Source organism: Leopardus geoffroyi, chromosome D4 (genome assembly GCF_018350155.1).
Source record: "Leopardus geoffroyi isolate Oge1 chromosome D4, O.geoffroyi_Oge1_pat1.0, whole genome shotgun sequence".
Taxonomy (NCBI): domain Eukaryota; kingdom Metazoa; phylum Chordata; class Mammalia; order Carnivora; family Felidae; genus Leopardus; species Leopardus geoffroyi.
The window spans coordinates 1,466,876-1,479,259 of NC_059342.1; the positions used below are offsets into that span (position 1 = coordinate 1,466,876).

The following is a 12,384-nucleotide window of genomic DNA, read 5'->3' on the forward strand; positions in this document are numbered from 1 at the left end:
CTGCACAGAGCCCAACATGGGGCTCTAACTCACAAACTCTGAGATCATGACCTGAAACCAAAATCAAGAGTTGGATGCTTAACCGACAGTCACCTGATTGCGCCAGTGTTTGCTTTTTATTTATTTATTTTAAAATTATTATTACTTTTAATTTTCTTAATTTTTTTCTTTTTTTTGAGAGAGAGAGAGAGTGTATGAGCAGGGGAGGGGCAGAGAGAAAGGGAGAGAGAAAGAATCCCAAGCAGGTTCCGTGCTGCCAGCACAGAGCCCAGCGTGGGGCTTGAATCCACAAATCATGAGATCATGACCCGAGCTGAAACCAAGAATGCTATGCTTAACCAACTGAGCCACCCAGGGGCCCCTGCTTTTTAATTAAACAGAATTTGCTTTCTATCCTTGGACACAGAAATACGTGTTTCCAATTGTAATTTAGGTATACTATTGCATTTTATTTACCTTTTGTCTTTTTTCCTAATGTTAAGCTTTGGGCTAAAGTTAAAGTACAACTGCTGAAAGAAAAGAAAAAAGGAGGGGCGGCTGGGTGGCTCAGTCAGTTAAGCATCCAACTTCAGCTCCGGTCATGATCTCACGGTCTGCTGACAGCTTGGCGCCTGGAGCCTCCTTCGGATTCTATCTCCCACTCTCTCTGCCCCTCCCCCACTTGTGTGCGTGCGCGCACGCTCTCTCTCTCTGTCTCTCTCTGTCTTTCAAAAATAAATAAACATTAAAAGAAAAAAAAAAAAGGAGAAGTGGGACTTGCATTAAAATATTTTGAAGCCCAGGGGCGCCTGGGTGGCTCAGTTAAGCATCCGACTTCAGCTCAGGTCATGATCTCGCCATCCGGGAGTTTGAGCCCTACGTCAGGCTCTGTGCTGACAGCTCAGAGGCTGGAGCCTGCCTCCAGTTCTGTGTCTCCCTCTTTCTCTCTGCCCTTCCTCCGCTCACTCTCTGTCTCTCAAAAATGAATAAACGTTAAAACAAACTTTTTAAAAATATTTTGAAGCTTGTCGCCAAGGAGCAAACATTTCATTTGTGTGGTTTGAGTGTTAATTTTGATTTCAGATTGACAGTGACATCTTGCTCTAACTCTCCTGTAGTTGCTGCACTGATGGGGGAGCCGCATGCTCTTCTAGAGCATCTTTGGGAAGATTTAGCCATGTAAGATGATGATGCTTTTTGAGGGTCAGCAAGTCCTGATGCATTTTTTTACCAGCTGAGCGTCTGCAGAGATCCCTTTGTGCATGTGGCATGTATAGATCTAGAGAGCCGGGAGCCATATTTGGGGTGGCCAGGATCTTCAGGGACTTTTTTCTTTCTCCGTTGGGTTGGTTCTCTTAGCACTCAGTTTGCCAGCCTGTGGGAACATGTGATTTCTCCCATATGTGTCACGGCAAGGTTTTTTCCCTTCATTTTCTTCTTCTTCTTTTTTAATGTTTTTTTGAGAGAGAGAGAGAGAGAGAGCGAGCGCGCGACCATGCACCAGAGCCAGGGAAGGGCGGAGAGAGGGAAAGAGAGCATTCAAAGCAGGCTCCATGCTGTCAGCTCAGAGCCCAACGTGGGGATTGAACCCACAAACCATGAGACCATGATCTGAGCTGAAATCAAGAATTGGGCGCTCAACTGACTGAGCCACCCAGGTGCCCCAACGCAACGGCAAGGTTTTTAAGGAAAGTACAAATTAAACATTGTCAAGAGTGTTAGAAGTTTAATGAATGGGATGTTTGCAAATATATCCATATTTAAATGTACCAGGAATCTTGCTACTAAAAGGAATTCTGTGGTAAATCCTTTTGAGAATTCTATAATCTCTCATTCAATGTTTCGAGGTTATAACAGTTCCGTCTGAGTTTTAGAAATTATTTTGTGTGCTCTTTCTTCCCGAATTAAAGCTTCTCATGTGCACCGAGTCCCCCGTTGCGTGCCCTGAGCCGAGCGCACATCATGCCATCCCCTGGGCCTGGCCAGGGCTGCTGGAGTGAGGGCATCCGGGTTGTGGGGACTTCCCTGCCCCTCAGGCAGCCTTGGGGGCGGGCGCAGACCAGGGATGGTCCACAGGAGCAACAGTGACAGATGGTCCCCTTCACTGAGGCGGGATAGACGGCGTGCACCGAGGAGAGTTGGCCTGCGTTGCCCAAGTGCTCCTCCCCCAAGTGGGGCTAGCCCTTTTCATATTTTGTCCACTTTTGTATCCCATTCGTTCTGTTCTCACCGTGTCGTCATTGGTCTGTTCTGTATGTAACATCCTCACCCTACAGCCAGCTTGCCATTATGGTCTGATCGTAGGGTCTCAGGGTGCTGGGTCGCACCTGCTCAGCCAGGCCCACGCCACACGGCTGTCCCTGTTTCCGTGTGCGTTCACCGAGGGGAAGATGTTCCGTGAGGACAGCGTGGGGCTTCTGTTCTGACTCTTCTGTCCTGGGCTGCCACCAGCTGGCCCTGCTCCTGCCCCGCCGGGGGACCATACACCCCGCCAGTGGGAGAGCAGACGGGACTTGTGTTCCTCCCAGACTGGCTGGGATGTGCTGTTTCTGGGGTTCGTCCCCGTGGAGCATGTGCGAGCCAGTGGGCTTTCATTTTCACGGGGTGCTGGGTTTCTAGGACTGAGCATGTGATCTCTGTGCACAGATGTGTGCGTGGCTCTCTGCAGGCCTCCTGCTGGGATGTGCCTTCACGAGCACTAATGGACCGGCACCCTGGGGCCTGAGAATGTGACTCGGACGTGGCCACCAGTGCTTCCGGAAAACCTGTTGCTTGTGTAAAACGAGAGTGATTGTTGTGTGTGCATCTTGAAAATTTTCTTGATGACTTAAAAGTGTGAATGGTTTTCTGGTGGGTCTCCCATGTCATGTGCTCAGGCTCAGGTTTTCTGATTTTCTTCTTTCGTGTGTATGTGTGTTGTGTCTTAAAACAACTCAGATTTGTTATCTTATGGTGCTGAAGGTCAGAGGTTCACAGTCAGTCTCACTGGGCTCAATCAAGGTGTCAGCAGGCCACACTCCTTCTGGAAACTCTGGAAGGGTATTTCCTGCCTCTTCTAGCATCTGGAGCCACCACACTCCATGGCTCATGGCCCTTCCTCACTTCTTACCTCTGAGGCCAGCTGCCCTGCTCCCCGTGCACCCTAGAGGACTGTGGTGACGCTGGGCTTACCTGGACAGTCCCACGCTGGTGGGCAGGAGTGGACAGCTCTGGAGGCACAGGGTCTTTAGGGGCCTTTGTGGTCTTTGTGGCTACATATAGGAAATCAAGGTTATTTCATGCTGTCGTTCGAGTTTTTTTAATTGCCAGAAACATAGTTAGTACCTGATTCATCTTTATTTCTCAGAGAAGGGCATTACTGTAGTTACAGCTGAAATTGAATCTTTTTTCATACTTTTTAGTTTTCACGAAAGAGTCTAAAGCCTTTTTTTTTTTATTCTGTTTCCTTTTTGTAGAATCTGCTCTTCTCGGATAATATAATATTCCGACACTTATTCCGTGTGTCTTTACCAGACATGGCCCTCAGCATTGGCAGTCAGGGACACCGTTTCCCTCCCGTTCAGAGCCGACTTGCCTTTCTGTGGTGCTCTGGCACCTGGGCTGTGGTCACCCAGCACTGCCTCCTTTTGGCCGTGCAGGAAGAACGGAAGTGTCTGTAGCCCAGCCTCTCGCAGCGTGTTCACTATGGTGGGGCACCGGGTTCTGGGCTCGGGGTTGACGGGAGCCTGGCTGCAGACATGTCGGAAGTAACGCATGGCTGCCAGGCTCCGTGGGGCCTTGCTGGGTGGAAGTGGCTGGCTTGCATTTAATCGTTCCCGCACCAGTCTTCGGGCCGAGACTCCCAGCAGGGTAATGAGGGGCTGGGTAAGGAAGCGCTGCCTGCAGCTTCCGGGCCCTGCATGCGGGATTCACGTGCTGACCCGTGTGCTTGTTTCTCAGGTCCGGGCTCACCAGCTGGTCCTGCCGCCCTGTGATGTGGTAATCAAGGCTGTGGCCGACTACGTCCGCAACATCCAGGACCCCTCAGACTTGGATGCCGTAGCTAAAGACGTGTTCCAGCATTCTCAGGTACGGGCTTGGGAGGACGCCTGTGAGGTCTGCTGCTCCCAGATTCTTTACCATGATCAGGACCTTTCTCCTAAGAAGACACACCTGTCACGTGGGCTGAGTAGAAGTGTGGACGTGACTTGTCCATCCTTTCGGGCGATGGTCAGGGATTTCTTCCACCTTTTTCTGGAAAGGAATGTGAGTGGGTCAGGGTAAACAGAAGACGTGAGGTTGGTGTGAACTCCCTGCCTCTCTGGAAAGGTGAAACCACTGCCCCATTTGCGGGAGATGGGAAGGAAACCCTCTCCCGGCAGCAGGGGAAGCCCGGGACCCCGCGGGCTGCGTGGCAGACCCGGCTCTCCTGACTGCGTGCCAGGAGTCAGTCTGAGTAGAGTTTGATTCATTGATTTTCCAGGAAGATTTTAACGTTATTCTAATCTGTTAGTAACTTGAAAGCTGCAGGTTATGACACATGTGCTGAATTGTGAAAGTATGTTCGTGCACATGACCAGTGGCATGTGATTTACAAAGGTTTTCCTACGTTTATTTCAGTCTAGAACAGATGACAAAGTTATTCGATTTAAGAGAGCAATTGGATATTACTCAGCGACTAGTAAGCCTATGGCATTTCACCCACCACATTACTTAGGTAAGTAAATCAAAGCCTCTGTGAGGGTTGCTGACATGCAGTCATTGAAGAGATTTAAATGTTGGCCCAGTAGTCTTGGAGGTTTCTTCATGTGAAGTGAGGCATCCACAGTTACAGGGACGCATAGAGCCGAGCCCCCTGGGAAGACTCCGCAGGAGCCCCTGCAAGGATTGAGGAGCAGGAGAAACGGACCTGGGAGTAGGGGTGGGCCGGGGGGTGTCCAGGCATGCTCAGCGGGGATGCCCTCTGGGCCACTTCAGCAAAGCGGATGGCTGTTTTCTCTTTTGTTACCTAGGTTTTTTTGCTTTTTTGTGAAAGACCAAATTTGACTCAGATTTGAAATCGGGCAATAAAAATAATTATAAGCCATTTGCCTGAGCCTGCTTGGGAGTAATGCTGTCATGGGAGGCTATGAAGCCGAGTGGACGTGCCGGACTCCTTCCTGAGTCCAATGGCCTTTCTCTGGGCCCAGAGCCATGGAGCTCTGAGAGATTGTGCTGTTTGCCTCCAGTTCCTGGGGTGGTTAGCAAGCTCCACTGTTTACTGGTTTCAAAAGATTAATCCCAGAGTCAGAATGTCCCAGATAATTGTTCTTTATGTGGTACGTTTGTTGGCTTGCTTAGGCATAGTGCTGCAGCAGCGTGCATGGGGGGCCCATAGGTCACAGGTGAGTGCTGGCTGCTGGTGGCAGTCTCTAGGGTGCCGAGTGGCTGAGGACGGTGGGGTGGCATTGGCTTTTCTGCTGGCCTGTCTGCTGTGACCACGTAGGGCGGGGCTTGTCTTCCCGTGCCTGGGACATTGCAGTTTCTGAGTGTCACTGTCCAAGGCCATCAGCTACCAGCCATTGTGTCTCAGCACCTTGCTTTAACTCTCTGTGCACCGGCTCCTGCCCCTCCCCTAGCAGTGTCGGGTCGGGGGCAGCCAGGGCCCCACCCGCCACCTTTACCCTCCTGCTCCTGTAGGAAGGTATTTGACCGAGTGTTTTATTTTTTTTTATTTAAAAAAAAATTTTTTTTTTTCAACGTTTATTTATTTTTGGGACAGAGAGAGACACAGTATGAACGGGGGAGGGGCAGAGAGAGAGAGAGAGAGAGAGACACAGAATTGGAAGCAGGCTCCAGGCTCTGAGCCATCCGCCCAGAGCCCGACGCGGGGCTCGAACTCACGGACCGCGAGATCGTGACCTGGCTGAAGTCGGACGCTTAACCGACTGCGCCACCCAGGCGCCCCTTGACCGAGTGTTTTAATCCAGGAAGAGCTGTTGAACCAGGACAGTGAGAGGACCGTGGTTTGGGGTCACTCTGCTGGACAGAGGGTGACATGGTGGGGCAAGGTCACATGGGGCCGTGGACACCGCTGGGACAGGTGACAGGCAGGGTCTGACGCCAGGGGCGAACATTCTGACCCCACGGCCTCTGGCCTCAGGCTTCCTGGTTACGGAGATGGCTGCCTGGATGCATGTTAACATGGAAAATATACATGACATGCTCTGTGACACTGTCCTTGTTCTCAGGGGGAGGGGGTCTAGAGAAGACAAGGAGCGGTCTGCAGCCACAGAGCTGAGGAGGAGCTCACAGAAGGGTGTCCTTGCCCCTTGTGTGTCTGCCCTGACGCCTGGTCCTCGTGTGGCATGGTAGTCGAAATGGTCGCTGCGGTGCACCTGGGACTAGAACGTTGATTCAGGAGGGGGAGGCAGGACGGAGAAAAAGGTACTAGTTGGCGCTGGTCTGAGCTGCTAACAGGGTTGGCAGTGTGCAGAAAGACAGGATGGGCTTTAAATTAGCTTTTAAGTTTGTGCTGCTGAAAAACTTGTAGTGTCATATGAAGTGCTTTCATATTCTTAAGTCATCAGACAGCACGTGAGATAAGCATTCTATGGATGAAGGTGACACTCCCGGAATTTAGTTTCACTTCCTCTCAGTGGGTTTTGGAGAGCGGTGGTGGACTGGTGAAGAATTTGAGTGTTTGGGGCGATATTTTCCAGCAGGTCAATGTGGGCAGTAACCAGCCATACAAGCCTTCTCTGCAGTGTCTCCTGGCGCTTCTGACTGTGGCAGAGACCTCAGCCACGGGGCAGGGGTTTGGGGCAGCGGAGAGTGTGGGGTGGCAGGAGTGTGGCCTGAAGTGTGTGGTGACCCAGGACAGAAGTCAGGGCAAGACTGGGCAAGGAAGGTGCATTTCAAGTTGCATACACAATTTGGAGCCAGCAGAAACCGAGTCATGCGAAATTGCCTCTGTTGTTTTTTTTCCTGACAAATGTAAAGAAACAGTAATGTGAAGATAGTGCCTTTTGCCTGTTAAGTGCTGTTAGGTTCCCGCTATGGCACTGAGCAGGGAACGGAGAGCCTAGAAGGAGCAACTTGGAACTGGGGAGAGGCTTTCTCTGCAACTCAAGGTAGAACCCAACACATATTTTCCATAAAAATGTTTTTGTAAGCAGTAGACAGATCCGAAATGGTCTTTTTTGACCTTGGTCCGTTACGTTATTGTCTAGGAAGACACATTCAGAATTTTCAACAACCACTGTTGGAAGGTAACTTTCTCATTCATTGGAACCTGTCTGTATCAATCATTTTAGAAACAGGAATATGTATAGCTTTATAGATCTTTTAAGCATCATGCTAGCCCTTGGAGGGTGTTGGGAGTGAAGATGGGGAGAGTTGGCTCTAACCAGAGGTTTCTCAACCTGGTTGGAATCGAGGTTCTACCCCAGAGGTGCGCTGTCCGGGTCTTCACTGGGCCTCAGGAACGTGTGTCTTCCAAAGGAAAACCTTCCTAGTCCGGCCCAGGTCAGGTGGACCAGCGCTGGGCAGGGCTGCCGGGTTCAGGCATCTTCCTCTGGGCCCTGGTCCTCTGCAACATCGAGGAAGCCTCTGCTCTCCACACAGGGGCCGAGGGTGTGGAGTTTACAGGGGGAGATGCACACTCACCTGCCCCGTTGCCCCACGGGGCTGGGAGGCCTGGTTTGCACAGTGTGTGGTCCTTTCAGGGTGAGAGATGGATCCAGTCCATACTGTCACTGTAGAGTGGGCCCCCAGAAACTATCTGTTCTTAGGTGGGTTTTTAAAATCAGTTACAGGTGAAATTAGTATTTATTTTGTGGGAATTTATTTGTCAGAAACACAGTATTGGGACCGGGGACCTAGAGATGGTTATGTTTTGTGCTTCCCGCCCCAGCACACGGTGCCTGCCACGTCCACCAGAGTCCCCAGTCTGAATGTAGGCGCACGTAAGACATGTCAGAATGGAGTTGGCAGCAGCGTGTGTGGTTCCTGGATGAACCATACTCCTTAGACCCTGGCTGTGCTTCAGAATCATTGCTGGAATTTTTGAAAAAAAAAACGACAGAGCTGCTAGAGGCCCACCCACCTCAGGTCTGTGAATGGAGATGTCGTAGGCTCTAGCGATCCTGGTGTGTTTGTTCAGAGCTATGTGAGTGAAACCGAGGCCCAGTGAGTCTGAAGATACGTGTGTGTTGTCTTCCTGGCCTCCCCCGTGAAACGTCGATGAGCTCCTGCTGCACATTGTTCAGAACCGCCGAGGTCTGGAGCACCGACAGCACCACGTGCTGGTGAGGAGGCAGCGCGGCAGGGGCGCCCGGTCACAGCTGCCGGGAACGCAGACCGGCCACCGTGGATGACCACGTGATGGTTTCTTGGGAAACTGCTCGTCCTCTTACCATAAGGTTCCAGCAGTCACGCTCTTTGGTATTTACCCAGAGGAATTAAAAGCTTACGTCCACACAAAACTCTGCACACGATGTATACAGCAGCTGCACTCATAATGCCATGACTTGGAAGTAGCCAAGGTGTCCTTCAGCAGGTCAACGAGTAAATAAATGGTAGGACCTCCAGGCAATGGAATGTTCTTCGGTGCAAAAGAAAACGGGTTATCAAGTCAGAGAGACGTGGGTGAACCTTGATTGCATTCATGAAGTGAAAGAAGCTGATCTGAAAAGGATTCCACCTGTGTGACATTCTGGAAAAGGCAGAACTGTGGAGACAGTAAAAAGTCCATGGAGGGATGAAGAGGGGGATGATAGGATTTTAGGGCAGTGAGACTATCATGTGTGACATTGTAGGGGTGGATGCATGTCCGTGTACGTTTGTCCAGCCCATAGAATGAACACGTAGAGGGAACCCTAACGTAAAATGTGGGCTCTAGTCAATAAGCACGATGTTTCAAAATGGGGTCATCCGCGATGACTGCTGTGTCCCAGTGACTAGCAAGGTGTATGGTGTGTGTTTCTTCCCTGAGTTTTCCTTACACCTAAAGCTGCTAAAAAAATCATGTCTTTTAATTGAGAAAAATCTCCTTGATGCATCTGGCCCATGCCAGCACTTGCCGGGTGCTGGGCAGCGTGGCCGCGCAGGCATGCGGTCCGGGCCCTTCCTTGCACATGAGTGAGATGCGGCTCCCGTGGCATGTGAGCAGGTGGTTCAGACTGAACTGATGCTGATGAAGTCAGGCCCTGTTCTGCTTGTGGAACTAGTGTTTGAGCTGAGGTTTCAAAGTAGAGTAGGAGTTGAGCATGGTGATCATGGGGAGGAAGTCTCTTCCCTCAGAGGAGATGGAGGAGATGCGTGTGCGCTGGCCCTGAGGTGAAGGCACTCGGTGTGCAAGGAGCCCAGGTGGCGGCGAGGGGAGGAGACGACAGGGGCAGGGGTGCAGTTGGGTCCCAGCACGGCCCAGGCTTTAGACTTACTGTAGGGGCAATGAAAGAGGGAACGGGTTGTTACAAGTTGCTTTGTAACCGTCACACACCCGTGTGTGTGTGTGTGTGTGTGTGTGTGTGTGTGTGTGTACAGGTGTGTGTGTACAGTCAAAACCAACTTCAGGGGAATGTTCCCGACAGCCCCTCCTCATCTCCCCATCAGGTTCCCTGCCCACCAGCTCTCCTAATTTTGTATCAGTGGTTCCCTTTGCTTTATCGTGTGTACCCGAGTGCGAAGTGGAGACGTGGAAGAAGGCAGGCTTCCCTGGGGGGCTCCGTGGATGGAGTGGCCCGGGTCAGGGAGCACAGGTGGAGCCAGGAGTAAGGTCGGCTCGTAGGAGATGGGAGCAGTGTGGCAGGAACTTGTGTGGTCGGAGGTGAGGAGAGGAGGCTCCCGGGGCTCCCCCAGGTGTGTGTGTGGCCCTCAGCAAGGTGCAGGGAATCGGAGGAGAAACCAGCTGCTACCACCCTGAGGGGCGTGGAAGAGGGTGGGGTAGGCGGCGGGAGCGGCCCACCCCCCAGGCCTGGTAAAGGGTAGGGCTCGGAATGGGAGCGGACCGAGCGGGCTTGCACTGTCGGAAGTGGGGGTCTCGTGGCACCTGGCGCACGCGTGGGGGCTGCGGCAGGGAAGTCAGGGATCTCAGAGGGCTTCGCAAGTCACCGGCCCCAGAGCCTACAGGCCAGGGGAGCCTGCCGGAGCAGTACTGTGCCGGCCTGTCAGAGGCGGTCTCCCGGGGCTGTGCCGGGACGGGAGCTGCCACCAGGAAGCCGAGACCTCTGGGTGCCCATGTCCTTGCTGGCCTCCTTCCACCAGACCAGCCGCAGGCTGTTGATGGCCGGTGACGGGTCTGCAGGAGAGCATACCTGCCTGCTGTCCCACCTGGGAGGAGGGGGACTTGCTGTTGGCGTCTGGGGGCCGGGGCTCGAGAAGGTGTGTGTGCAAATGTGAGGGAGACGAGGGCTGGTCGGTGACGTCATCAGACTGTCCCATCAAGTGGCGCTGGGCTTTCTGTGTTAACAGTCTCTTTGTAAATACAGCTCTACCTCCACACAACATACCTCCCAACACGTCGGGGCAGGGTCGGCAGATGTCACCCCAGAAACGGAGACACTGTGAGTAAAAGGATGTGGTCCCCACAGGGCTTCAGCTGATCAGGCAGGTCCATCTCTAGGAAAGCAGGGTCGCCCAGGCATGACCACACAGATGCAGCGGTCACGCGACCTGCTAGGAGCAGAGAGTGATGGAATCTTCACCTGCGCCGGTGGAGCGAGTGCGAGTGAGGAGCCCACGCTGCCCCGTGCTGCCCTGTCCGATGGCACCTTGGCTGGCCTGCCACTGCGCTCACCCCTGGGCCTCGGGGCCATGCGGGACAGCCCTACACGCTGTAGACGACCTGCCTGCTGCCAGTTGGCGGTGCGTGGCTCAGGCCCATCGCCCCAATCACCATATGGAGGTCTGCCTTGGTCCCGCGGGGCAGGTGCTGCGCCGTCCCGGCTGCTGCCTGTGCGTGTCCCCTGGAGCACTTCCAGCGCTGTGCTATCGTAACGATCACTTTTGAGCATCCCCAGATGTTCCACACTGTACTGTTGCTCTACTTTACTAGTAAGTTTTTGAAATTTGGCATTTAAAAAAAGTTTACGTGATAGTCATATAGTTCTTACTAAAGCCACCATTCCTGTGGTTTTTGCTTAAGCTTGTTGTTACGGAAAGACTTTAAATGTGACAGTAATACAGAGGGCAGCGTCATGAGCAGCTGTGTGCCCACTGAACGGCTTTAACAGATGATAAAGTTGGTTTCACATCTTTCTTTAAAGAAATACATTATTAGGCTTTTCTGGAAGTCCCATCTATCTACCTCAAGCAGGTTTTTATATTTTCCTACCTCATACACATGGAGTAACAAATGGTGGTGTTAATCTGTAATTAAATGCCGTATTGTACGTGTCATTCTGCCCTTGCCATTTTTGGCGATGTGTCCACGTTCACCTCTTTCTGTTTTTATCTTTTAAAAGCCGATGTGCATGTATTGACGTCCAGCCCCCAGGGGTCTGACAGCGTATTCTGCCGCAGAGAACCGTGGTGTCTCGTGTGGAACAGAAGGTCTGCTTACTCTTCCTCCCTTCCGAGTCTTGAGCATCGTCCTCAGACTCACAGTCTTTTCCCAGGACCTTTCATTCAGATTTTTGTGAGTTTATTTTAGTCCATGTGCTATGAAGTGATACAGGCCATCTGGTCTCATGTCTTTTTGAAAGGTCATTTTTGTAAAAAACCTGAAAACCAGTCATTTTTTAGGAACTGAAACCGCATCTGTCTTTAGCAGCCACTCGGCAAGCTGTCTTTGGGAGGTGGACCCGCTCGCCGTGGGGTCTCCTGGTGGCTTCTCAGGGCGCGGTCACAGGAGGGCACGGCCTGTCCAGTCTGCAGTGGACAGAGACTGGCTTGTTCTGTCGGGCTCACACAGCCACGTGGATGGTGTGCCTTCCTGCCCCCGTCTCCGTCGGCCCACATGCACGGTGTTCTTTGCTGCGGGGTGCTGCCATTCCCGCTCAGAGGGAGAGGGCCAGGGGCTAGACAGATTTGGATATGACTAAGGACACGTCCATCGCTCATGAGACCCCTGCTCTTGAAGACTCGGGCACCGCATGAGCTTTGGCAATGCTGCACCCCGTGAGGTCCACGTGTGCTGCCCAGACTCGGCAGTGGTGGAGGTGCTGGGTGAGCACCCCGCTGGCTCCTGGCCCTGGGAGCTCTGTGCCCACAGTGCCGTGGTCAGGAAGGCAGCCCTCATCCTGGGGAACCGCTCGCGTTCCTGGAGTTTGGGGCTCCTGCTGGCCCGAGTGGCTTCCCCGGGGTCCCTGGTTCTTTCGGGTGCCCACGTGCTTTTATTAGCAGAGCTGTGTGGAGCCTGCTTCTCTCCGGCTGACAGCCTCTGGCTCCTCTCTGGAAGGCCTTGCCTGGTGTCAGCTGCCCCAGCCGCCCTGAGCTCTGGGAGCT

The 12,384-nt window shown here is 52.7% G+C and overlaps 1 protein-coding gene across 2 annotated transcripts in view; it reads left to right on the top strand.

Moving 5' to 3' along the window:
- FAM120A (family with sequence similarity 120A) overlaps window positions 1-12,384 on the top strand; it is a 96,532-nt gene that overhangs the window by 32,340 nt on the left and 51,808 nt on the right. For both annotated transcript variants that reach the window (XM_045468231.1, XM_045468230.1), the window contains exons 4-5: window positions 3,919-4,047; window positions 4,579-4,675. In XM_045468231.1, coding sequence (XP_045324187.1) covers window positions 3,919-4,047; window positions 4,579-4,675 — 226 coding nt within the window. The remainder of the gene's footprint in view (window positions 1-3,918; window positions 4,048-4,578; window positions 4,676-12,384) is intronic.